Source organism: Ambystoma mexicanum, chromosome 7q, assembly GCF_040938575.1.
Source record: "Ambystoma mexicanum isolate Mex_15411 chromosome 7q, UKY_AmexF1_1, whole genome shotgun sequence".
In the NCBI taxonomy this organism is placed as follows: domain Eukaryota; kingdom Metazoa; phylum Chordata; class Amphibia; order Caudata; family Ambystomatidae; genus Ambystoma; species Ambystoma mexicanum.
The window spans coordinates 557,322,847-557,350,094 of NC_090941.1; the positions used below are offsets into that span (position 1 = coordinate 557,322,847).

Sequence of the window (27,248 nt, forward strand, 5' to 3'; positions counted from 1 at the left end):
TTCAGCTCTTACCTGGCTAGTGGGAGTTTCGGCTCTTACCTGGCTTTTAGGCTAAGAAGAAAACCCCTACACCCATTCTTCAGAGATTCTGGAGTAACCTGACGGAGCAAATACTCCTGTCCAGCTGTGAGACCTGAGAAGAGACCGGAGACCCGACTGAAGGAGGCCTGGCAACAAACGTCTGCTGCTATCCTGGTGGAGCCCTGTCTTGCTCGTGATCTTCAGCATTCCTGCGAGGGAGCTGCGACCCTTGGAGTGGAGGGAACATCCATTCCTGATGTCTGCTCGGTACCCTGTGAAGAAGAGCCTTCGGAAGTGTCCCGGGACTGTCCTGTGGCTGACAAGCTCTGAGTTCATGCTACCGTGCTGTAGACGTTGCCGTTCCGAGTTTCGACCTGGAACTTGGGGTATCCTCTGCTTGTCCTACAAGACTCATCTCAGCAAAATTTCGAGTGCTTGCTTCAAGGGGACCCGAGATAGGAGGGAAAGTCTGACTGAAACAAGTGAGGCCCTTTGCATCGTCGTGCTGCGGTGACCACTGTCCAAAACAGGTGACCTGACCAAAGTCCAGTCCTGAGAGGGGTCCTGCATCGAGTTTTGCTGCATTCTTCATCTGAGAGTCCTGGCACTAGTGAAAGACACCAACCGGAGATCAGCTCGAACCTGCAACCCCTGCGAATCGAGGACTGTGACTGACAGCGGGAAAAGCAAACTTGGACTCTCTTCCATCGAACTGTCAAGTCTGGGGAAGATTCGGAGTATGGGGGGGTAAGTTGCAGTGGTTCTTACCTGCCCTTATACTCCCTTTAAAAGTTTACCTAACTTTTACTATACTTTGGTTTTACCATAGCTTGCTCACGCAAGCCTTCCTTAAGTTGGGGACACTTCTATTAGTTATAATACATTGTCCTCCAACCCTCAGAACTTTTCACTGGACCCCAGAGACCCTACCTTCATTTTTTTCCAGCTTCACAGACTTTGTCAGAACTTTCCTCAACTTTTGGGCATAAGGCCCCAGATAATTTAGGGAAAGACAATTGAAGTTAGGGTTAACTCTCTGTGGACCATTGGTGAATAACCTAATCTGTACTTTCTTTTACAGGGGTTTGATTTGTATTATGGCCTCAACCAGTGACTGCATATATGTAATCTATTATTAGTGTTGTTTGATATTTCTACTTGTTAAGTCATTTTTCATAGTGTCGTTTGCCCATAAATAATTTTATGTTTATACCTACTTTCTAAGTGCAATCTGTGATCCCCATTGTGTGTACTCATTGTGGACCCTTTACAAGCTCACCACCTCTTGAGACTTACCCTAGACCCTTGTCACTGCTACCTTGAACTGGTTTGGCTACAGCTCCCAGAGTTGTCCCTGTCACAATATAGGTTGGCTGTCTATACATCTGTCCACCAAGCCAGAGTATAGAAAATCAGTCCTTAAACCTAGGGTGAAAGCTTTCTGAATAATCACTTACTACTTCTAGCCTTGTATCATTTGCAATGGTAACAACTATTTTTTCAGTGTTGGTAGATTCCAAGAACACAATGCTAAATTGTGATTTAGGTTTACTTATAGTTCTGATGAATTTTTAATTGTGTACCACTGTATGCCATGTTACCCTACGCAGCCCAGTACTGATTCCATGAACATCGCACTCACAATCAGATGTACAACTCGTATTTGCTACTCGTTCCTTTGCTTGCTGGTTCCAATTCTGACATTGTTACCTTTAATGTGTAAAAAAACACTTTGTTCTACACAGTACGAAGGTTGTCTTTTATTACTACATTCTTCCCATCGGAACAAAGATATGGCCTCAAGGAATACACAACCTTTGTGCTTATTTCGTCAGTCTAATAAAATGTATCATCACTTGAAACATACAGAACTCTCCCGACTATCCATCTATTGATAAGCCTTTGTTTTGCTCTGCTAAATGATCCGCGTGCTTTCTAAACTGCAAAGCTGAAATCGGAAACAGTAACTTCAGGGAATGGTTTTCAAGTCTAGTTTCCACATTTCCTCTCGAGACATTCAACACTGCACCTCTACTGCTGGTCCGCGAGGCATGCTTCTGTAAACGTGGGGTCAAGTGATATATGTTTTCTTTCTACATACCTGTAAGATAACAGTTTAGGTTAAGTCAACCGCTGCTGCAAAATTGACAGGGCATAGGTAAAGCGGCATCAATGGAGGTTGTGAGTCGGCTTCAGTGGTTCTGATTACTGGTGGAAATGTCCTCCTCCTGGTAAGGGGAGAGGCAGCGTCATTAGATGGCAGCACATTGTGGGTGGGGAAGGTGGGAGGAAGCCCAAAACATGGATGCCATGTAAGGATCTCTGATGTGCAGGTGCATACCATTTAAAGAACGAGTGTGACAGTTTCCACCGACCACCCTAATCTGAACCCGATGGAGAGGAGGTTATTTATCTTTTGCCTTCTTCCTGACCGTCACTTCTCTGACAGGTGAGCTCCAAGATGTGCTCGGAATCCCAAGACTGCCTTCCCTCTTATCTTCTTCCATCTAAGCTCCAAACCAGACTAATGCTGTCTACTGGGTGGGTATTTATTTATTTTATTTTATTTTATTTGTTACTATATAGCGCTTCGGCCCACAGGCATCAGAGCGAGTTCCATATAGACAGGGACGTATTAACGGAACAGCATATAACTGCGATGAGCAGAGGTCAGCAGAATGTTAAAGAGGGGATTTATTTGAAGAGCAAGGTCTTCAATTTCTTTTTGAAACTTGGGAGATTTGGGTCAGATCTTAGGGTCTCTGGAAGTTTATTCCATTGGCTATTGCTTTAGTTGAAAAGGCCCTACCTAGTCCCTTTGCCTTCTTTGTTGACGTGGTATGGAGGTGGCCTTTGTTTGTTGATCTAAGATTGCGACTAGGTTCATACCACGTTTCTTTAGGTATGCTGGAGCATTTCCATATAAACAGCGATGAACCAGTGTCAAGGATTTAAATGTGATACACGCGTCTATAGCTAACCAGTGAAGATCTCTTCTCTCTCCTGTGATGCGTTCTCTTTTTGTTTTACCAGTTATGGTTCTTAAGGCGTTGTTCTGAATCACCTGGCACTGTTTGAGGTATTTGTTACTAACGGCCAGTAGCAGGGCATTTCCATAGTCTAGCCGTGGGAGAATAGTGGCCGTGGCGATTGTTGTACTGTTTTGTTTATTTAGCAGGGGGCTAATTTTCCTCAGGAGTTTCTGGTGGCACTGACAATTTCTTTTGAGGTAAGCCACTTGAGCCTCAGCTTCCAAAGAGGCCTGCAAGAATATGCTATGGTCTTAACTTTTTCTGTAACTGGAATTGATGTCTCTTTGATGTCGAATGTGGAGTAGGCTGGGCTAAGATTTTTTCTGGTGCAGGGAGAGCCAAAGGTCATTAGCTCTGTTTTGGTGCCATTTAGACACATCCAGTTAGCTTTCATCCAGGATTCGATGGTGTTGTATATAGATGTTAATTTCTCACTTTCTTGGTTGTAGTCTCCACTTAAGTTCAAGTATCAGTTGGGTGTCATCAGCATTGTTAGTAAAAAATATTCCGAGATGTCTCAACAGGGTGCACAAGCAACGCAGGTATAGATTGAACAGTAAAGGGGAGAAACTAGCTCCCTGTGGGACGCCACAATCCACTGGTTTGGATTATGATGCGTAATTTCCCCAGATTATATTGGAATGTCTATCTTGGAGAAATGATGACACCCAATCAATGGCTCCCTGGGAGCAGTTCCCCACTAATGCCAGGGCCTCTCGGAGCCTCTGGTGATCTAGTAAATCAAAGGCCGCCGAGAGGTCCAATAGAATCAGTAAGCCTGCTTCACCCTTGTCTAGTAAGCCAAGCATTTCTGTCTGCAGGTCGAGTAGTACGAACTCTGTACTATGGTCTTTCCTGAATCCTGACTCTTGTGGATGGAGGAGATTGCTGCTATCCACGTACTCCTGGAGCTGTTCTGTAGCAATCGTATCTAGTATCTTCAATAGAAAATTACAGTTGGTGATGGGTCTGAGGTTTGAGGGGTGCTGTTGGCTTAATTCTGGCTTTTTTGGTAGGGGTGTGACCGTGACTGTTTTTTATAGCTGTAGGTACAATGTGCCACCTGAAGGAAGCATTTAGCATTCTTCTAAGGAATGGGATGACTATTTTCGGGTTGTCTAATATCAGTTTTGGTGGTAATACGTTTCTGTGCAAGAAGTGCAATTTATGTTAGAAAGTGTTTTCCTCATGTTGTCTACTGTACTAGGTGTGAACTTGAATTTGGGACTGGTGGCTTTATGATTTTCTTTCTTAGTGTAATTAGGTTGGAGGAGACTAGTTGTCTTGCATTTTGTTATGGTTTCTCTGGCTTTGAGTATTTTATTTTGAAAGGCTGTTTGGACATTTTCACAATCATTTTCTGTGGGTTGGAATGGCAGGGAGAGGGCTTTAGGTTTCTCTATGGTTTTGAGTATCTGAAAAAGCTTCCCTGTAGAATTTGTCGCTGTGGTAATCTGTTTGTTGTAATGATTTTTTTTAAGTTCAGTAAGTTTGATCTTATATTTGGTGTCTGTGTTCTTCCAGTTTATTTTATTTGTCTTAGTGTGATTTTTTATCCATTTCCTTTCTAGTTTCCTTTTCTCTTATTTAAGTGCAACTAAATCAGCATTAAACCATTTCGTGTGTACTTTTGCCAGAAACTGCCTCATGATTTTCTCTAACTTCATGTGGCATGTGATGTAAACTTGTGAAGATCAACAGATGAGGGTTTAGGAGATGGAGACAGAGCCATGGCCCTCCTACAGGTCATGCTCCTCTGGAAATTGTAACCTACCATTTCATAAGTCACTTGAGCCCCATATTGCCATATGGTAGAACCAGAAATCTCGGACGCCCCATCTAGAAATATTAAAGGATGCTGACCAATTGCAGGTTTTGATTATGTCCATTGAAATGTGAATGAAGGGGATTTAACCCACATGGGCACAGAATGGAGTGCCCTACCCTCGGAAGAGGTGGGTGAAAAATCTGATGATGCCATCACTCCTTTTCCAGAGGTAGCCTCTCTTCATGTGGCAGGGGATGGCAGCCGCTACCTGATCCTGACCCTGGGGGCGGCTATTTGAGGGAGGATCACATAGGGGGAGGTGACCCTCAGGGGGAAGGCCTGGCAATATCAGATGATACATGGTATCCCCCTTTCCCTTTTAGGGATACCCCTTCCATTCCTCATGCCTTAATGGCATACTGTGATTAATGGCATATTGTGATTACCCCCTTCAGAAACCCCTAAAGCTTGCTGATAGTATCTCTCAATATTCTGTAACCAATAGAATAATAGACTGAGATGAGGAAGAGGGGCCAAGTAATGCTGAATACTCAGCAGAATCAGTCTAGTGTTTGGAAGAAGCTGACTGGCTCCAAGCAACTCCCTTCCTGGAAGCAGGAGTTTAAAGATGGAACCGATGAAGATAACCGAGTTGCAACCAGCTAGTTACTGCCAGGGAAGCCAAGCTGAGAAGTCCACAGGCAAGCAGGGAGACTGCGAGAGGAGGAGGACTGCAGGAGCTGGTTTGCTGTGCTGGAATCAGAGCAGGAGCAGAAGAGTATCCTCCCTGGCGACCGCAGGAACCGAGGAACAGTGCCTTTGCAGCCCCAACATGGAGAAGGGCTCAGGATTAAGGTGGGAGCCACCAAAGATGTGGAAGCTGCCATTCGAAGCCGGTGAGACCGTGAAGTGGAGGCAGGATGCTGGAGCACTTCTGTGTGTTTGCCACAAGAGGTCGGAAGAATACCATAGAAAGCCAATGGGCCCTGGGAAGGAAAGCTGGGGTCACTGGGGTATTTCAGCAGCTCCACCAAGTACCGATAAGTGGCAGCTACATGAGTCAGGTGACCCAGAGTAAAGCGGTTTGGTCACTGGGACATTTAACAGAGAAAGTTAATGAAAGGGTTGAGGCCCGACACTTTGACAAAAGTAATACAGAATATTGATACTGTGTGTATACGAGAAATACCATAATAAAAAGAAAACCTGGCAGGGGAGTATAGAAGGTGTTTGGACATTTGACAAAGGAAGCAAATAAAGGGAGGTTTGATGAAAACAGAACATAATATTGGAATTGTGTGAATGCAAGAAATACAGGGATAAAGAGGGAACTTGGCAGGAGAGTATACCAGGTGTTTGGCGAGTCTGGTACATGCACACAAATTGTGTAAAGGATAAGAGCCTGGCAGGAGAGTATACCAGGTGTCTTGCAAGTCTGGGACCCACACCAAAGTTGTTTTACTTTGAAAAGTTAATCCCAATGAAGAGTCATACCTTTGGTGTTTTGAATTACAGTGTTTGTGGAAAAAAACTTGGTGAAGGGAGTCATTTCCTCTGAAGTGGATTGTAACACTAAGAGGAGAGAGGCATCCTCTTGGGCCTTAAAGAACTTGCTTATTCTTTGGAACCTTTTGTTTTGGTGGAGAGAAAACTGGGGAAGGGAGCCATTCCCAAAAACGGTGAACATTGTCCATTAGGAACGTGTGTTGTATTTTTTTGTTGAACTTGAACATGCATGCACTTTTCAAGCTAGAGACAATACCCTTAACACCTTATAGTTCGTTTTAGAATGTGAGGGAAAGATAGGATTTCTGACACATGAAATATTTGCTTTGGAAATCTTGAAACAGGACAGACACTTAGTTTTGGTTGAGGTAGGGAAATGCCTCCTAGATTAGGGACAGTGAGGCATTTTACAGCCCCTTTATTGTTTAATTAAAGTCTTAAACTACTACAGTGAGTCCTCTGTGTCCGTATCTCATTCGTGGCTCCTCACAGGTGACCCAGTTAACTTTGGTTTCTGGCATTCAGCCACTAGCATGCCCACATAAGGCACGTGACACATCCCTCTGCAGAGTACAGACTAGATATTCGAAAACACCCATAATGCAGGATGTAGTAAGGCGGGCCATGCACCAATGCTTGAGCTCAGAGGGAGAGCAAGGCAGACATTCTAGGGAGTGGTATCTCAGCTCATCCCCTTCCCTCATTAGCAAGGGGAGCTGCAGACAGGAGTAAGTCCGGGGCACAGTAAGTAGAGTGTGTCATAATTATGCCTATGATACCCAGACCATCATCTAAGCTCTCCTCCCCTTCTCAGTGCGCCCTCCCTATGTGACCTCATTATGTTCTTGGACAGAGCTCATAGATCTGTGGATGTGTGCAAAGAAACTATACCTGACAACCCTTTTCCCAGAGGGTGCTCCACCATTTGTGTATAATCTGGGCATTAGCTTCGGCAAAGGCTTTTCTCAAACCCACACGTTATGGTGGAGAGGAAATCCAGTTTCAATCATCTTATGATGATGTGTTACATTATCCTATATTTGATCCACAAACAAAGAGTAATGGCCGGCATGGGCTCATGGCTTTTTTACTGTCCCGCTGGACTACACCTGTGCCGTCTATCTCGGTCTACATTTCTATCTTCTGATGGGCTGCTGCATCTGCTCACCTCTGTAAATTCCAAGTGTTCAGACGATATTACACTCGTGCTTGTATATCTTTGTGGGTATGCAGCATGTCATTTAATTTTCCTCCTTTAGTGCTGTAGTATTTTATGTTATTCCTTCCCAGTTTTTCATGGTACTCAATCTATTGATCTCGGAAGGATGCAGGGCTAAATCGACCCTATCGGCTGAACACAGATGTCTTTAGCAAGCGCTTTATTCACTGTAATATATACGGAATTTCCTGCAATTGGGTAATTGATTTGTATGTAGACAACTCAGAGTAGTCCCAAGACAGATACCGGAGGTCATCATCTGACGCTCTTCTCATCAAAACCTTCTTTTTCCTTTAAATGTCACACAGGGCGGGGGCGGGAGGAGCAGGGGCACCCCTTCCTAGTATGTGTCTTCACCCCACCCTGCCTCATATAGGAAATCCCTCCCTCATCGTTTACACCATATTGTTCGAGTCAAGATCAACAATTAGTTCAGGGAACACTTCATGGCCAGGCACTTTCTGCTCTAACATTCAGCCTTCCTGTTGCTCTTCTCAGTGAGCCCAAACACTTATCAGCTGCCTTGACATCAGGAAGCCATGAGGGTGCTGTCAATGTACTTTTGAAATCCCATCTGATATAACATAATGTGCATCCCAAGATGCTGAGGCTGCCTGATCTGTGTGGCACCTGCCTACCCGTAGCAAGATGGCCACTGAGGTCAATGATTGGGCGGAATGGCTCTACTAACAACCCTTTAGAAACCACACAGTTACTGGCACAGCCACAATGTGTCAGAGCTGCCATATTATCCATACTGTGTAGGGCATGGATTCAGAGAGGGGGCTCCAGGTGTTTCATCTAAGCTCCCCTCCGGTGTCATCTATTCACAGCTTTGAACTACTACAAAATTAGCAGAATTTGTTTCCCTACACATTACTGTCCATGGGGGACATAGTTGATACCGGAAGGTTGATTGGGCCTTAAGCCAACTGGGCGACCAAGACCCTTGGACCTTCACCTTCCAATAACCTCAGGTGTAGCATTTTAGCTAGACAATGACCTTTAGACAAGGTGGGGTGGCTTTCTGCACAAGGATCGCAGTTGTTCTAGAAGTCAAACGAAAAGGCTGTGTTGAGAGTACGACTTGAAATTGGCCCATTGCAGAACTGGTGAGGAGATAAAACAGCTGTCTAGCATGGCGGTTGCGGTTATTGCCTGCAATGTTTTTGAGGGCATGGGTTACATGAGGCATAATGTAAACATTCAGAGGCATCTGCTGTGCGACTGAGTGAAAATAGGGTCTTTAAAGTGGAAGGGACTGGCAGCCCCTATGCAGTTGCCACATTTACCAGCAGGAGAATGTCTGCAGGCCCTTTCTGTTTGTTGACTCGGTCTTTGGCATATTTTTAGTAATTGTGTATGAGGGACGGGTTATTATTTATTTGCTGCAGCGGCGTGCCCAGGGAGTGGCCTGGGGTGGCATGTGCCACCTCCAGGAATCTGATTGGCCACCCCTGGTGCCACCCCTTTATCCTAAACTATGATAATTGTGTGTGTGCGCGCTTGTACTTCATGCCACCCCTCCATAAGTCCATGCCCTGCTTGGGCCACACCAGTCAAAAGAACTTGGACACGCCATCAATTTGCTGGACGACATGGTAGCAGTCCGGTGGTGTTTGAGGGTACCATGAAATGGTAGCGCAGTGCCAACGGAAGCCCGTGGGGCATGCTGGGCATGGGCTCCTCTGTGCCCTGTGTCTGCTCCAGAGAAGGCAGGATGGGCAGACTAGCAAGATTCTCACTGCCTTCCTCCTTAAGCAAGGATCGGGTTAATGGAGATGCTTTATTCTCCAGTGGGAAACCAGGGTCCCTTTATTGCACCATGTCTGACTGGCTTCACCACTGCACAGATTTTGGAGTTGGGGAACACAACTTCAAAATAGTCCTAGTTACCATTGTGGTGAAGGGCACCGCTACTGCACAGTGAGTTAGAGAAAGCAACCCAAGTGCACAATTGCCTGTGCGTGTAGTCACTGGGTGACAGCTCTTCATCGTGAAGCCAGCTGTGGAAACACAGAGCACAATCCAGGTGCTTACAAACACAAAGGACTTTCCACTGCTGGCCTAGATAGTGCTTAAGTGAGGCTCCGCGCTGGGCCCTAATCCCGACACATGCCCTTTGATCGCCTAAGAGCACACCTGCCCCTTTGAGCTCCCACACTCATCTCTTCTGTTATTATAATTATGCGGTGCTTGGGGGCTCGATTCGCCTCGCTTGGACGGGGTTGCCACCTTGAGCGTGTACTTGTAGCCTCTGATCCTTGTGTTTTCTTTTTGCTTTTCCTTCCAGGCTGAAGGAGATCCAGATGAGCGAGTATGACGCGGCCACTTATGAGAGGTTCTCTGGAGCCGTCCGGCGGCAGGTGCAGTCGCTTCGAGTCATCCTGGACAGCTTGCAGGTAATCCTTAAATTGCCGCGGCCCCGCCCCGCAGGTGCCGGAAACGGTGTCCTCGGAGATTAGGAAGGCGTGGCTACAGGGCTTTACCTCACTCTCCTCCCTGATTTCTTTTCGAGGGCCTCGTTTGCGTTTCTGACAGCAGATTAACCTACATTTCATTTAATAATCATCATTTCAAGTGGTCAATAGGGGGTTTTCCCAGTGTGCTCATTATTTTTGCCATCCACTGCATCCCCTCAATGGTGTTAAGTCCATACTTTCTTTTGGTAATTGAGCGAATGCACCTGGTATGTTGACATCTCTGAAACCGATTCCGGGTAAGCAAACGTCCCTTGCAAATCAAATACACCATACAATGGGCGGTCCCTTTCTTAAAAATGCTGGATAGGGCGACGCTGGAATTGAAACGAACCCTTGTTGCAGGTTGTAGAGAGGGTATATAAAGGGGGGAGGGGGAGTGTGAGGAGGCTTACTATGAACACGCTACACTTTAGTCCGTCTAAAATACGACTTTGGTTTTAAATGTGCCTCCTTTCTTTAAAATGGTAATACTGCTTGTGGTCTGCAGTGAACTCTTTTGGAGAGTGCTCAGACTCTTCCAGTGGACTTCACAATCGCAGCACGAATCAATAATTAATCAGACCCATTCTGCCACGGATTCCTGGATTTATTGACGCTCGAGCTCTGCAGCAGATTTCTTCAAATGCCCACGCTCTGTGAGTTGCACTCCCCACGGAGTTGCAAAGTCACCTAAAGTAAAATAAGCGTGTCATGAAATGGCGTCCATACCCGCATGTATACTAGGAAAGGGAAACTCGAGATGCCGCCTCCTTTTATGTGTAAATCCTTAAATAAAATAATCCGTTTGGACATTGCTCTTCCTCCCGCACCAGAATGTGATCCCCCATCACTTGGACCCCACAAGAGTAGTCGGGAGCGAAAGCACGCGGCTGTGTCTTTTCAAGGCAGCTCAAAATGTCGGCTTGGAACATGCTGGAAGCAGCAGCGCTTTCATACATACCAGGGACTGAGAGCCTCACTAATTCACAATTGACGGGCTTAAATGGGTCTTCAAAGTGCCTTTACCAACCAGCAGGAGTACATCTAAATAAGTAAGCTTGGAAGCTTTATAAAGGATTATTGCTGGTTAAAACTAAGGCAAATTTTGGAGACGAATGTTGGGCCTTTCTCAAAGTGTCCCCATAGAAATAATACGGCTGTACCTCATTTGTAGGCCAGGATCTTATCAGGAGGGGGACACTGTATTTAAAGGCTATTAAAAACTCCAAATGCCCTCTGTTGAGACTAATGCCGAAGATTATGAAGGAGGGGCTAGATGACAAATTAGGTGGTTTCCAAAAAAGTACTTACACTTTAATTCTGTAGACTGGAGCCCAGATTGGGAACTGGAGTTTTATCAGTTGAAACACGTTTGAACAAATTGTAGGTCTGTGGGACTGGAATAAAAATGTTGAACATCAACCATCAAGTCATATCAATGCATACTTTTATAAAAATGCAGAGATACCTGGTGATAAACCCATGCCCTGCTGTGAGTCAATTTGTGTTACTTATGAGGATACATCAACTACATAATTTAATAATTTGGTGCCCTCAGTTAGAAACTCACAGAGATAAAAGAACCTGCAGGATTTGCAAATGTGCACACATTTTAGAAAATAAGCACCTATCCAAGTCTGATCTATGAAAGTCTCGTCAAAGTAGGTGCTCCCCTAATCCCCCAGAACCATCAAGGACCACATTGATACTCTCGCTCCAGCCTTCGCTGATTTCAGCAATCATTCTTTTGCCACTGGAACCTTTCCTTCCCCCCTATAGCACTCTCTTGTGCACCCCCTCCTTAAGAAACCCCCTGCCGATCCTTCCTCTCCAGCAAACTACCGCCCAATCTCTGCCACTCCTTTCCTGGGCAAACTCTTGGAAAAGCTGGCCATCTCCTAGTTTACTCTCCATTATGAAGCTGTTGGTTGTCTCCATAACCACCAATCTGGCTTTAGAGCAGCCAGAAGCACAGAAACTGCTCTCCTGAACACTGTGAAGACCTGCTCTCTAATCTCGATGCTAACCTCCCTTCTCTCCTCATTCTCATTGATCTATCCTCCGCTTTCGATATGGTCAACCATGCCATCCTGATCAATCGTCTCTGTGACAACCTGGGCTTCACGGGTCAGGCCTTAGCCTGGTTGACCTCCTTTCTCTCTGATCGACCCTCCCAGGTCCAACTTGGGTAGTCTCTCTCTCTCTCTCTCCCTTTCCCTCTCCCCCTCCCTCTCTCTCTCTCGATCTGGTGTTCCCCAGGGGTCTAACATATCACCCTGGCTCTTCAACCATTACTTGGCAGCTCTGGCCCACCTCATCTCTACCTTCTATTCTAACTTTCACTGTTATGCACATAGCACTCAGCTCTCCTTCAGGCTCCCCTCAGCTTCCTTTGCTCTCTCACTCATATGTGACTGTGTATCCGCAATTCAGGAATGGTGTGCCTCCATCGATCTCTGCCTTAATGCTAGTAAGACTGAGATCCTTCTCATTGGGACCCCTGCTCCTGCTTTCCCTCTTTCACTCTGGCCGCCAACCCTGGACTCTCTACCCGCACCTTCCTGTGAGGCAAAGAACCTCTGGGTCATCTTTGACACAACCCTCTCCTTCTATCCTCACATCTCTGACATCTCTAAGAAGTCACACTACCAGCTGCACCTCCTCAGAGGTATTTTTCCTTTTCTCACTTCCCCCCAGAAGCTCACTGTCTCCAGAGCCCTGGTTCTCTCTGGGCTGGACTACTGCAACAGCCTCTTTCTAAAGCTGCATGCCTCTACCCTTCGCTCTTTGCAAATAATCCGGCCTGCCAGACTTGTCCTTGGCCTCAAGCCCAAGGATTGTATCTCCTCAGCCCTAAAATCTCTCCACTGGCCCCTGGGGGCTGCAAGGATCAAGTGGAAGACCCTTTGCATCTTTCTGGGGCCGGGGACCACACTGCATCCAACTCTCTCTTCCTAAGCATCTTCCTTCTCGAGCCCTCTGCTTATCCACCTCCGACTCTCTGAGGGTCAGACTCTTCTCCATGCAGAAAGTGGGCTGTAGATCTCTTTCTTTGTCTGGGCCCTCCCTCTGGAACAGCCTTCCTGCCTCTCTCAAACTTGAGCAGGACCACCTACGGATTTGGAAGCAACTCAAGACCTTCCTCTTCACTTCCGCTCTCTCTCTCCCCTGCTGATGCTCCTGTATGTTGCACAAAGTGGTCTCTTGGCCACCCACTGAACCTCATGTGCACCAGGCTACTGCACGACCAGTAGCCCCTTGCACTTTTCTCCGGGCCTCCCACCCACTTGTGGACTGTATCTGTAACCCTACAGTCCCCTTCCTGCCTGCACTTACTTGAGCCACCACCGTGGCAGCAGGTATTGCATATTTGCCACTGCACCTCCCTCCCTCCCCGGAACTTCTCCTCCCCCCCCCCCCCCCGATCTGAATGACACAAGCTAGTAAGATCGTTTGTTTTATCCTTCCCCCCTGTCTACCCTTCCTTGTCTTGTTGCGCCTAGAAACACTTATGTACAGGCGCGTTATAAATTACCTATCATAGCATATCACTGCCCGAGTGTAAGACCGTGGGCACTTTATATATGTGCACATTTGGAGAAATGTGTACATGACTATGATATGATCAAAGGTTGTAAATTCTGGCAATACTGTTTGAATTCAGATAATACTGCTTTGCACATAGCACTTTACAGAATCTGGAAACAGGTAGTACCCATCTTAAAATTGGAACTAAAATAAATTAATATATGGCATCTTTTATCCGTTTAAATATGTATAGTAAACATAGTATTGGTAGGTAATTTGCTCAAATAAGGTTTTTAGAGCTTATGTATTATAAATGGAATTTTTGTTTCGGCAGATACATATGAATGAATGCAAATTTACCAAATTAGGAGTATATGTTTTTTTAAATGGCAATGTCTACGTAGATGTCTACTAATTAAGCGAATTCAATGAATCGGGAGTAATTGTATAGGACATGTTTTAAAGTGGTAATGTACGGATATAGTACTGAGTGACTGTATATATGTAATATAGAAACATAGTATTGAGTGGCTGTATATATGAATACATGTGAAAAGTTCCTATGAACTACAACACACGATAAATAAAATAATTACAACCCAGCTTAATATTCGGCCTTGCTGTACTCTGCCCTGCACTCAATTTTCTCGCTCCTGTCCCTAAGCATGAAAGCTGCATTAGCACAAGAAAGGCGTTATTGATCTCTGCTCAGCCTATCAGAATGTTTGGCATGTAGTCAGTAACTACAGGTATTGACTGCATAGCGCACCTGCTGAGTTCAGAAGCGGCCCGGCAAACAACAGATAACATGCCCTTGCCTTCAAGAAACAGCAATAGAATTTCCCAGCAAGATTTCTTTCAACAAGACACGCAAATTAATTTAACACAACAAAGTGAAAGCTACAACAGGCGTTTGCTTTTGTAAAGGAGCAGCGTACATTTTAATGCTGCACCTAAAGCAATCTCATGCTAAAACAGCTGCAGTTCAACCACGTTTACAATGTATGCAGGCAACCTAGTTATTGAAATATGACAACATTAAACCACATGTAATTTACTAACACGTTCTGTGTACTTGAATTATTATTAAACAGACATGTTTTATTTTGCACAATATGCTAGTAGTCCTGATGGACCCAGGAGTGGTATTTGTCACTTGGGATAATGTCCCTTCCCCAATATATGGCCATGGGCTTTGCCTCGGGCCATTATTTGGGAGCAGGTCATTATGCAGAGATAATATCAGTGCTGCATTAGGTGACAAATTACAGATACACGTGGTGCACAAAGCGAAGCTGAAGGAGTCTTTTTTCGACGGCAGCAGCGACTTAGTGCCGAAAGTGGCAAAACATCCACGCGGAGACAGAGAGGAGGGGTTTTCTTCATCCACCATCCACCTCTTGTGAGCAGACTGGCCAGCGTAGTGGCGAGCAGGGCCTGCAGAAGCACCAGCGAGTAGAGGGAACTTGCAGGACCTGTTACCCAGACAGCTGATGGAATGGAAAGCATCCGAAAAGGGACGTTTTTGGTGCAGGCACTGCTTGACGTAGGGCACAAAGGTGAGTTACAGGGAAGATGAGACAGAAAACCCTGCTGAGACCGCCCACAAGGCGCTTATTACTGGTAAATGGAGAATGCCACAACACACGGGAGATGTGTAGCCTGGGGATAAGTAGCCAGCCGTATCTACAAAAGGGTGAAAGAAAGCCAGCAGACTATGTAAGTAAACGCCTCTTTTCTGTGGCTGGTGGTGGTAAGAGTCCGAGGTCTCTGATTTAGGCTGATAAAAGGCTGAGAATCAAAGGGAGAGAGGGAAAGGAAGGAAGAAAGAAAAAACACCCCCCACAAGAAAACAAGGAATAAACCTGCTTACCAGGGTGCTGAAGTGGTGCTTGAAGCACCCTGGCAAATTGTAATCCAGTAAGGGGTTGGGCGACTGTATATAAAAATTAAAAAGGCTGCTTGCTGGTGAAGTGTGTCTTGTAGCCCAGACCAAACTGTCTTCTTAGTCATTGTCTAAAGTGCTGCATGCTTAGAAAGTGGGTCTTAATTTCCAGATTGAACTGAATCCTTATTCATTTACTGAAACCCTATATGCTGGGAAAGGGAGTTTTAAAGGCAAGAGTAAACTGAATTCACACTCATCTGAAGCACCACGTTCTGCCAAAGGGAGTCTTCCAGTCCGGAGTAAACTGAATGTACTAATTATGTGAAATCCCACCCCATTGGGAACAGAATCCAAAACCTTGTATCAAGCTGAGACCTTTGTCAGTGTTTGAAAGGCGGTATGTTTAAAAACAATGCCTTAAAGTCCAGAGTACACTGACCCACCCACCCCCTCCTTGTTGCTAAAGTACTGCAATGACGGCTCCAGTTTGAAGTTACACCTGGTCCCCTTGGTGGCTGTTTACATATTTCCAGATCCAGTCTACCCCTTAATCTATTTCAAAATATTAGGATCAGTAGGAGGAAGGTCCTTCAGAATACAGTTTTCTGAATGTAAATGGTTCCCTGACCACTGTAATCTCCATGTCTTTTCCAAATACTCAAAATTGAAATTTGTGCACGTGTAACATTAGAAATAAGTGATTTACTTAAGATCACAAAAGACAACCAGGCTGCTGTTTATTGAAAGTGTCTCAGAAACAGACATAAACGCATAGATTTCTAATGAATTGTGTCCTCCCACGGATTCCTCATCTTTGATACACCGATAATCTGCTCGCAGCTTCAGAAACGTTTCGACTTCAGAGGGCGCTGTGCGTGTCCTCGAGTCTCCCTCATCAGCTTCAATCCCTGCACTCAGCCGTGCTTCGATATTGGTATAAATAGCATGCACTGCGCTGTTGCCTCAGTTTCCCTTTTTTTCACGCACAGCACTTTTTGAACGGTTTGATCGCCTCCGTTATTTTTCTATTGCGTACTTTACATTTTACATGTCTACTCGGAAGGTGATTCAAAGATGTTGATCTCAGATCCGCACAGATCATGCCTCTGGTACATTGAGGTAGAACACAAGGTCGACGATTGTGGCAATCCATGATCAGGAAAGCCTTGAAGGAGAGGAAGGCAAAACTCAACGTAGTTCAGTCAGCGTATAAATCTCCTTCATCCCCTCAATCCAAGAGAGATCGACTGAAGTAAAGCATTTGAGGGACATATTTCCTCAGAGATAAAGCACTCAAAGCGCTCGAGGTCCAGGAGCAGCAATTCACGGCACTCTTCATTGTCCTCTTCTGGATGAAAATCGAAGAAGAGGCACTATCGCTTGTCATCGGACTGCTCGCCCAACAGGAAAAAGGTATGTTTTTAGAGTAAATTTGCCTCTAAAGCAGATTGGGAGGAATTCCATTCACAGATAATTGGAAGTGTTTTTGACGGCGATCCTGTCCAATCCCTCGAAAGAACCAAAGAAAGCTTCTGACCCCATCACGACTCACAAGGCTGACAGGGAGTCCTGTAAGAGTACTTCTCGTGCACCTAAGAGCCCGGGTAGTTTGTCGGACAAGCCTCCTCGAATGCTGTTGACACAAGACAAGTCGAAGCCACTGCCTCCTTCCGCTACTCAGTCAAAGGACCCAACGTCAAAGCCTTTGACATTGAAGCCATTGATATCATACTCCGACCCACCGACTGCTTTGAAGCCATTGTCTAAAAAATACTTTAAAGTCTATAGGGTGCATTTTTTAGGAGAAAGAGGATGATGATTTTCCCTTTGGCTTAAGATATGGCATGCCTAATGTACCTAATGTACAATACAAACTCATCTCTGAGGACTCCAAGTTACAGGATTTGTCGGAAGGATCCTAGAGGTCTTGACGCTTCACCAGAAGTAGATTTTGCTACTACAGACCCAGCTGGCCACCCTAGTGGAGCTAGAAAAACACAAGAGGCGATGGCTATAAGGATTACAAATAATCTTAACCTTGCACAGTGCAACACTCCAGACCATCGTTCTTTGCCTGCCAGGCCATTAAAGAAGGGAAAAGACCACATGAAAATCAGGCTTGGTACCACCCCAAAAGGGGCAGTCCAGCCTGAACTGCTAGGTTACATCCCTTCTGTATGAGACTACAAGCATCCCCAGACATGTTGCGGTCAGTAGAATAAACATTACCAGGGGTAAGTATTTTGTTCTTCTAATGGACTCTGCCCTCTCACGGATTCCTCATCTTTTATAGACTCCCATGGAGGTGGGACCAGTGGATTTTGTTACTGGTTTATGCTCTGTAAAAAAGCTTTACCAAACCTGGCATCCTGACCCGACAAGGAATCAAGGTAGTAATGCTTTGAGAAGGTGTGAAACGAAGACCAGGTTGCAGCATTACAGATATCCTGCATTGGTACTCCTCGTTGTAGGGCGGAAGTAGTTGCCACACCTCTGGTAGAGGGCCATCCTTCCCGGCCAAAGAATAACATTCTGAAATACACAGAATGATCCACCACGATGAGGTTTGTTTGGTCACAGCCTGACCCCATCTGTGTCCGGTGTAACCAACAAAATGTTGGTTGTCTTGTCTGATATTAGCTAATCTGCTTAGGTAGAACTTCAAAGCTCTTTCAGGATCTAGCCGTTGTAACCTCTCTTCTTCCTTAGAAGGATGAGGAGGTGGATACAATGCTGGTAATGTTATTTTCTGTGTCAGGTGACATTCCGACACCACTTTAGGATGGAGGGACAAACCTGTTAAGAAGGACTACTTACAAAAGTAATCTGAAAAAAGGTACCAAAAGTACTCCGCAGAACAGTGACACTGTGCTGGGAAAAAACACATATTTATTAAACCCCCACAGCTGGGAGACAGAAATTAAAAACAGCCCTGAGAGCTGAACTGCTTGAAAATGTTCTCAGCCCTGCCCACTGCTAACAAGCCTTTCATACAACAAGACATTAATTACTTTTCAGAGCAGGTCACACAAGCTTATTGTTGCATGTATCCATAGTGCCCCATACATTTGTGTAATCTTAACTGGCTAACAGATTTCCTGGATCAAAACCCACGCCACCCACTTCTGACATCACAATACTGAAATCACCCTCCCCTTAATGACATCATCATATGCTGACCAGCAGACAAACTCTCTGCTTCGATTGGCTGGCATAGTCCTCATACAAAACTAGCCATGCAGCCGCAGCTTGAACTGGATTTAGTGGGTTTGAAGGTAACGCAAACCCCCAGTAGAACAGTGCCATAGTCCAAGCTCTCTGATAGGTGTGAAGGCATCATGAAGAAGTACACAAACAACAGATTCCAAGGTTTGAAAAAAACAACCAATTCTATTAACAAAAATGTCAGGATGGAGAAAACCCTAACTTGCCCTATGCTAAGATTGGATTTCCCTACCTAAATACAACTAAGGAAAGACTGACTCAAAGAGTTCAACTTAGAAATCTGTCTGTGTCCAAACCCTATACTTGCCCTGACAACTATAACCACACAAAAGAAAGCCATCAAAAAGAAAACAGCGTTTAACATAACGTTTGGAGCATCTTCCAGCTTGCTTCCTTTCAGCTCCCTTTCCCAAGTGCAAAACAATTCCACCCAGTAAAAGTCTCAGAATTTCCTTTTAGGATGAAATAGTCTTATTCAAGTATCAGGGGTTTCCTTCCCCCAAGTTAGGACTCTGGATTCCCTTCCCCAAGTTCCAAGCCACCAGAGGCATATTCTGTATGGATTTGGGATCGACATTGTTGAGTCACAGTCCGCACACCTCTTAAGAGTTGTCTTCGGAATAGACCTACTCGAAAACATAAACTATGCAATAGAAAAATCACTGAGGCGATTGAACCGTTGGACGCATACTGTGCATGTGGAAAAAAAGAACTGAAGCAACGGGCACCATGCATACTATTTATACCAATGGCAATGTCACGTCCGTGTGCGGGGATGGAAGCCAGCGAGGGACTTCGATTCGACAACGTGCACGGCGGCCTATACTATCGAAAAATTTCCAAAGCTGCAAGCAGGATATTGGTATATCAAAAATGAGGAATCCGTGGGAGGCCCCAATGTATTAAAAGGGTGCTTATTGATAACAAGGTAGACTCCATGTAGTGAAGCACATGTACTTTGGAGTCTAAATTGCTCTTGTTGGAAGGGAAACAAAAAGAGTTTGCCCAGTCTGCCTATAAGATGTCAGAGGCACAAGGTACATATGAGCAATTATAACACTCCACTGTGAATCGATAGTGCACTCTGAGAATAGTTTGGAGTTGTTAGAGAATTAAAGAAATCAGCCAAAATTTGAATGCTTGGTTGCCAGCAGTGTCAGACAGAGCCAGGGTTGAAGGAGAAAATGGTCGTAACACTTACAATCTATGTTTCCTTTCCTCTGAGTTTCAAGTGGATTATATTAATATTCTGATTGAGTCTTACATATGCTTTTAAATAATTAGTTTGTAATACCTTAATGGTTCTTGCTGTGTGCTTTTGACAATAGGACTGCAACAACATTTCTAAGATAATATATGTGACATTTTACATTTGTATAAGGTCAGCAATTATTTGCACAATGTCCTATAAATTATAATCTGTGCATCTTTATGTATTCTGCCTGACCTTTGCACATGGAAAAGGGTGGGCAGAAGGTTTACTTGCCTTTCCACCCGCAACAAAATGTGAGGCGTGCAAATACCCTATACTGTGCGGGGAAACTCAGGGAGTGGATTTCCGTCTACATGTTGGGCTCTATGCAGTATGTAAAACCAACAGATTGTCCACAAACTTGTGGAACTCTCCCGACCCCTGCACACCCTTGCAATTGTAAAAACAATCAAGAACTGTCACAATTGTTTGCACAATGATAACAGAATGCTTTGTTTAGAAAAAAAGGAAAGAGGTTTATGGAAGAAACCAATTTAGGACACTGTTGGTATAAAAATGACAGCAATCGTCAATTTAATTTGGTTCTAAATCATCTGTTATGAATATGTGTTCTCCAACATGGTGATTTGGACACACTTATTTTTAAATCACATATAATTCAGGCACAGGATAGTTCGTGGGCATACAATGTATTCATCACACTTTCAGCAAGATTGATTTATAACATATAATGTTCACATGCTGTGATGACAAATATTTTTTCGACGCGTTTCGGGGTAGTTGGAGTCCCCTTCTTCAAGATTTGATAGCCCTCTTCATTCCATTTATCTTTGATTATCCTACAATATATGATATAACAATCAATTCATAATTTCTGGCTATTAGCTGTCATGTCACTTTTTTGAGAAAAGAAATTCTTTCTTTAATAATCACCTGGATGTCCAATGTAGAATATCCTGACTGGATATGTTATTAGAAAAATATCAACACAATAATAGTTGGAATCCTCAGTTGCTATCCAACCTGTAGATGCAATAGAAAAACAATAAAAAAGGGCTTAATTAAAAAGGAATCCACTAAAGAAGGGTTTAGTCTAGGATCGTTATGTGGAGGAGAACCTGGTCTAATTAGAGATAAAAATGTACCTGGTGGTTCTTTAAATGTGTTAGAGGCTACTTCTTCGATGGATAGAGTATCTCTAGTGTTCTGGGAGAGTCCTCAGGAAATGGGGTTAGAGCAGAAAGTGGAGCCCCTCTGCTTATGTCTGTAAAACACATAAAAATGTGCAGTGTTAGAAAGATCTAACTCAATAGGTTTAGAAAAGACCAGATCTTAATGATAAGTTTGCTGAAAAAAAGCTTCTAGCTCATAGTTTATAGCGGTATCCAATAGTAAAAGAAGTAGCCTCTAACACATTTAAAGAACCACCAGGTACATTTTTATCTCTAATTAGACCAGGTTCTCCTCCACATAACGATCCTAGACTAAACCCTTCTTTAGTGGATTCCTTTTTAATTAAGCCCTTTTTTTATTGTTTTTCTATTGCATCTACAGGTTGCATAGCAACTGAGGATTCCAACTATTATTGTGTTGATATTTTTCTAATAACATATCCAGTCAGGATATTCTACATTGGACATCCAGGTGATTATTAAAGAAAGAATTTCTTTTCTCAAAAAAGTGACATGACAGCTAATAGCCAGAAATTATGAATTGATTGTTATATCATATATTGTAGGATAATCAAAGATAAATGGAATGAAGAGGGCTATCAAATCTTGAAGAAGGGGACTCCAACTACCCCGAAACGCGTCGAAAAAATATTTGTCATCACAGCATGTGAACATTATATGTTATAAATCAATCTTGCTGAAAGTGTGATGAATACATTGTATGCCCACAAACTATCCTGTGCCTGAATTATATGTGATTTAAAAATAAGTGTGTCCAAATCACCATGTTGGGGAACACATATTCATAACAGATGATTTAGAACCAAATTAATTGATGATTGCTATCATTTTTATACCAACAGTGTCCTAAATTGGTTTCTTCCATAAACCTCTTTCCTTTTTTCTAAACAAAGCATTCTGTTATCATTGTGCAAATAATTGTGACAGTTCTTGATTGTTTTTACAATTGCAAGGGTGTGCAGGGGACGGGAGAGTTCCACAAGTTTGTGGACAATCTGTTGGTTTTACATATGTTAAAAACAACCCAGTGTCAAGGTAGTTATTCTCCCCGGCACCCCTCTAACTTTCTATAAATTCTATAAAAATCCTTAAAATTAGGTGTGCGCTAGGCAACACAAACATTGGACTTGGGCTCTATGCAGTACCCCAATTCAAAATGCAACATAGAGTTTATCTTTGCGTGTTTTTTTACTCATTCGTACCATATAGCATTCAAACAAAAGTGATACCGTATGTAGTGTGGTAATTGGCTCTATATGTAAGGATTTGAGTGATTTCTGGACTGTGTACAACGTTATATAATGATTAGAGCATTAATAGGACATATAGACACAATTGTCTGTGCACATGACAAATAGAAGTTTGTTGATGAACAGAATGAAACATTTACTTGCTTCCATCTGTGAAGATTTATACCTACGGACGTAGCAGTAAGACACAGTTCCTTTGTAGCAACACTTTTAGGTAGGCTGAAATCTTTTATATACAAAATAAAGACATATACATCAGAAGCCAAAAGAAATTAAAGCCGTTGTGTCATTTTTCTTGAAGTTCAGCCAGTGACATTGTTTGCGTGCTTCCTGATCTTCTAAATGATAAAAGCAGACCATTGAGAGTTTTCCATTCTTATTGGAATTTAAAAATGTTGTAAAGCAAAATGATAAATAAACCTTTCCAAAATCAGAATTGAATTAATATGTTATTCAGCTGCATATCCAAGATTATGTCGCCTCCATGTTACACTCTGACCAACATGCTCCAGAACTAGGGTAATGGCTAGCAGAAACTTCTGCATTGCAGTCTCAACAGTGGAAAGTGGTTACATAATTAAATGAGTGCATGCAGCTTGTTTTATAATCCGTAGTAGTACCCATGGCTGGAGTCTCAACCCATCCCTTCTAGGCCTTACCTGATTCTAAGGCTCGCCAGTTCATCCTCTGTTACTGAAGTCTTTGCTTGTCCTGATGACATCTGCCTCTGCCCTGCACCTCTCCAGCCATCCCGTGCCTTCCCCCCGTCTTTTGGTCTGTGCTACTGGCAATCGCTCCACACCCTTCACTGCCACTTTCTGCTCTGCTCACATGTCACCTGTTTTTCTGGATCTGCGTGAAATTACCAAGTTCAAAAGTCCGACCACCAAAAGTCAGTTTTTTATTTCTTCTTTTTTTCGCATATATATAAATGTGGGGGAGACCCCCCACCTTACACCCATACATTTTTATTAACTTTACCCCCCACTATACATATGCGAATAAATGAGGATCAGACTTTTGGTTGTAGAACTTTTCTACTTAAGTAATTTAGTCCTAACTCGTTTTTCTCTGGCTCTCCCTGTCATTCCGCTTGTAGATGCACCTAAAACTGGAGTGTGTCCTTCTTCTCTTTCTTTGGCTCCCTCTCTCCACTAGCGGGCAGCGTGCACACCTCCCTTTGAAAGTATCCTCCATTTATTAAGGCCTTGGGTAAATGGATGCCAGTTCGGGGTTGCCAGGGGTAGCAGTTGCTACCCCTGGCAATGTTCTTGAGACCCCTGCCGCTGCCTTTGCGACCCCTGGTCACCAAGGCAGTGCCAAGGGTACTGCTCCGTTATACATTTCCAAAGGCATCTCTTACCCATTTGGTGGACTGTAAAAATACACTTTTAACATTCCGTGCAGGCTCGCACAAGACTGGAAGGTAATGTGTATTTGTATTCCTTTGTTGCACTGCTTATGTTTTAAAGTGGTTCAGTCAGACTACTGCGTAGCATGAATTGGAAACATTTCATGCTGGAGTGATTGTTCTGTTTTTGTTACAAAACCAGGTACATCTATGCATATTCACAACACAGTCTTCAGGCAGCTTGGCCCTGCCCAGTGCCCCTCCCCTCATTCTGGGCCCAGCACACAGTGCAAAGCATAGCTGAGTTAGGAACAGTGGCGCCGAGTTCAGAATGAAAGCTCAGCACAGGAGAAAGCAAGCAAGGTTACTGCATATGCTGTCTTGCAACAGCAGAGTTGTTTGTGGAGTGGTACTATGTGCAGGTGAGAGGAGTGCAGTGAGAGGCGAAGTTGCCTGAGGGGGATACAAATGTGCAGTGGTGAGGAACAGGAATAGAGAAAGGGGGATGGGGAGAGTGGTTTAGTGGGGTTGAGCGACAGGGGCCGAGGGGAAAAAGGTACATGGGACACAAAAGATGAGAGAGGTGCCTGGGGAGAGAGTGGTGCATTGAGCATGTGAGTGGATTGCAGGTGGGAGTTAGTGAGAAAGCGAGGTGAATGGGAAGAGAGTGATTCAGTTAATAGTGGGACAACGTGGGTAAAGTGATGAAGGGGGTCATTGGGGACATGAAAGAGAGGTGCACAGGGACAGATTGGGGTACTGCGCATGTGAGGCCGATGTTAGCGAGAGATAGACAGTGCTTAGAGGAAGAAGCATTCTGCATTGGGACAGAGGTGGATTGGGAATGGATGGTGCACTTCACTGTGCTTGTGAGAGATACGAGTAGGCGGGGTGGATGCAGCCCAGCTGGAGAGAGGTGGATAGGAATGAGTGTTGTACTTAGAGTGGCGTAAAAGGAGAATGGGTTATAGGGAGAGAAAAGTGCAGGACCAGGGAGAGAGGGAGGATTGAGACAGAAGTGCTTGTGAAGATAGTGTTGCAGAAGGCCAACACACTCATTGCGACACAGGTCCCCCTCCCTCACAGGGAGACTTGCACCACCATCTACCCTGGAAGATGCACTGGGTCTGGAGGCCCACTTGACCCTTCCAGATGGCTGCCACCATACCTCGATGCACACCAGGCTCCCAGGCTGCTCTAGGCCTGCAGCACCATTATTGGCTGGTGAACCAACCTGAACCCTCCAACCTCCTGTGCCGGCAGATGAAGCCAGCCCCCACAGAAGGCCAACACACAAGGCCCTGACCAGCAGTCTCTGCCTGTCTCCACCACGTTCAGTGCAAAGCTACACATGCTGCGCAACCATGTTTCTCCCCACTGAGAGGTAAGCTGCCTACCTGCACAAATGCAGTCAGGCAGAAGACAGCAATTAATGCTACCACGCGTAAACCTGGGTCAACATGCTTATTCTGTGCTCCTGATATAACCCTACCAACCACAACACCCTTCTGCATGTCCGCCATCCCATTTGCTTGCAATCCAGTCATTCATTCTGATCTATTCACTGCAGGTGTGTCCGCCACGGTAGGAACGTGTAGACTGAATGCTGTGCTGCGTAATAATACCGCCAGTAAATCGTTTGTGGCATAATTGTTGCGCAATAGGTCCACATTACCGAGTGCTAAGCAACAGCTGTTTCCTACCTTTGCCACCACATACGCTCCCAAAGCATTGCCTGCTGCTATGCCGCAAGTCCACTGCAATGCAATCAGACTGTCGTCGCCGACCAGATCGTGGGAACTACAACCCCCATCAACCCCTCCGGTGATGCATGCGCACAACAGGAAACGGGCGACCAACAAGGCCACTACTTGTTCGTTGGCAAGCTCACTCGCCCCCACTTGACCACAGACAGCACAGATGGCACTCGGATGGTGCCACACCTTGCAAGGCAGGAGCCTACATTACATTCCAAAAACTCACGCAGCCAAGAATAAAGTCTCTCATGCCGGCTTGTGGCCAGCTACAAGTTTGCAGAAACGTCTACGCTGCCAGTCCGCATATATCACTTTGCTCCCTGAAGTCTGCCACTTCTCTTATGGCACACCCAAGGGGACTGCTCCTAGCCCGCAACCTCAGATTGAGGTCACGCATGGGGAAAAGACTGCCCCCCTCACACCCACAACCCACAGCAGCTTGTAATCAGTTGTTTTGGTTATTTACCCAACCATCGACTACCCATAGCCCTGCAAATCCCTGTGGCCATTCCCACCTACTCCCTTTCCCTCACTGGCCAAAATATATCCACCTGGGCTCTCTTTAAGCTAGGCCTATCAAGATGTTCAGTAACCTCAAACTTTCGCCTGCCAGTGTTATTTATCTATCGTTCCCTGTTTGTATCATGATCCTATTCCTTAAGCATTCCTGATCTTACCCTGAGACACCCTATTCTATGGCAAAAAAAGCAATCGATGGGCAACATAAATCATGCCTTATTATTAAGAAGCCATCAGCAACTGCTCCCCCAATCTAACAACAGAAAGTTTCAAAGGTGGCCCAAAGAAAAAGTCCACAAAAGTCCATACCAATGCTTACACAGTTCAGACACCCCTGTAGCAAGGCTCTTCAAGCTGTACTTAGTCCAGGCGCTCCTTCGGACCCCCTCTGCACATGCCAGGTCTAGACATTCTCAGGAATTGTTGTGGCTTCATATGGCAGAACCTTTCCAGTACGGGAAATTACAATACCTCCCTTATATAAGGGTCTGGAATCAAACCTGTGGCTTCTCTGATTGTATCATTGTATCAGGGTTTGTTCTGGGGTCAGACCTGCAGCTTCCTCCATTCTATCAGGGTAAGGTTTGGGCTCAGACCACCTTGTTGCTCCTTCACTTAGTACTTGACTCTGCAATGCAATTCCTCTGATGTGATATCAGACCCCATGTGGGCCTCTTGTGCCGCCTGCAGGTGGCTTTTTCCCCCAACATATCAGGGTGCTTGTCAGCGAGACAATATCCTTTCTTTAGCCCTCCTGCCATGGGCCATCCTCTGGCTCTGGTTGTGGGTGGAGGTTATGGTAACTCCTCTAACAATTCCATCTCCGAGGTGTGGATCTGGCACTCTAGATGTACGCCTCCTGCTAGGCCCATAAGGGAACCGTTTCTTCAATGCAGCAAATGGTATTTTTTTCCAGCTGCTGTCTGTCTTGGGGCCACCATACAATATGGTCAGCGTTATGTCTTCCCTGGTATCTTGTTGGGTGAAGAGATCTGGAATCTCCAGTTTTATCTCTTCCATGGTGTGGTCAATAGGGCAGCTGAGGAAGCCACTGGCCTGTCCGCTGCTTTTTTATGATGTCTAAGTAAAGCAATCTTGCAATGTTCGTTAAAAGACTCTCTCCTGCCTTTGAGAGTTCAGGGAAGCAGGCTGCTGTGAGAATTATATCCACAGCCATACTTCGGATCCGGAGTGAAATTTGCACCCTTCTTCTTTAAGGTGGCCAGTGGCATGCCTTTCACTTAAAGAAAAGGTCTCTCATGGACATCACGCCCATACAACACTTAATCAGGGTAAGGGCAGCCATAGTAATGTTG

The 27,248-nt window shown here is 44.8% G+C and overlaps 1 protein-coding gene across 1 annotated transcript in view; it reads left to right on the forward strand.

Annotated features, from left to right (window-relative positions):
* Window positions 1-27,248, forward strand: part of VWA8 (von Willebrand factor A domain containing 8) — a 3,012,337-nt gene that overhangs the window by 2,792,793 nt on the left and 192,296 nt on the right. The window contains exon 40 of the mRNA XM_069639376.1: window positions 9,840-9,948. Within this exon, the coding sequence (XP_069495477.1) occupies window positions 9,840-9,948 (109 nt within the window). The remainder of the gene's footprint in view (window positions 1-9,839; window positions 9,949-27,248) is intronic.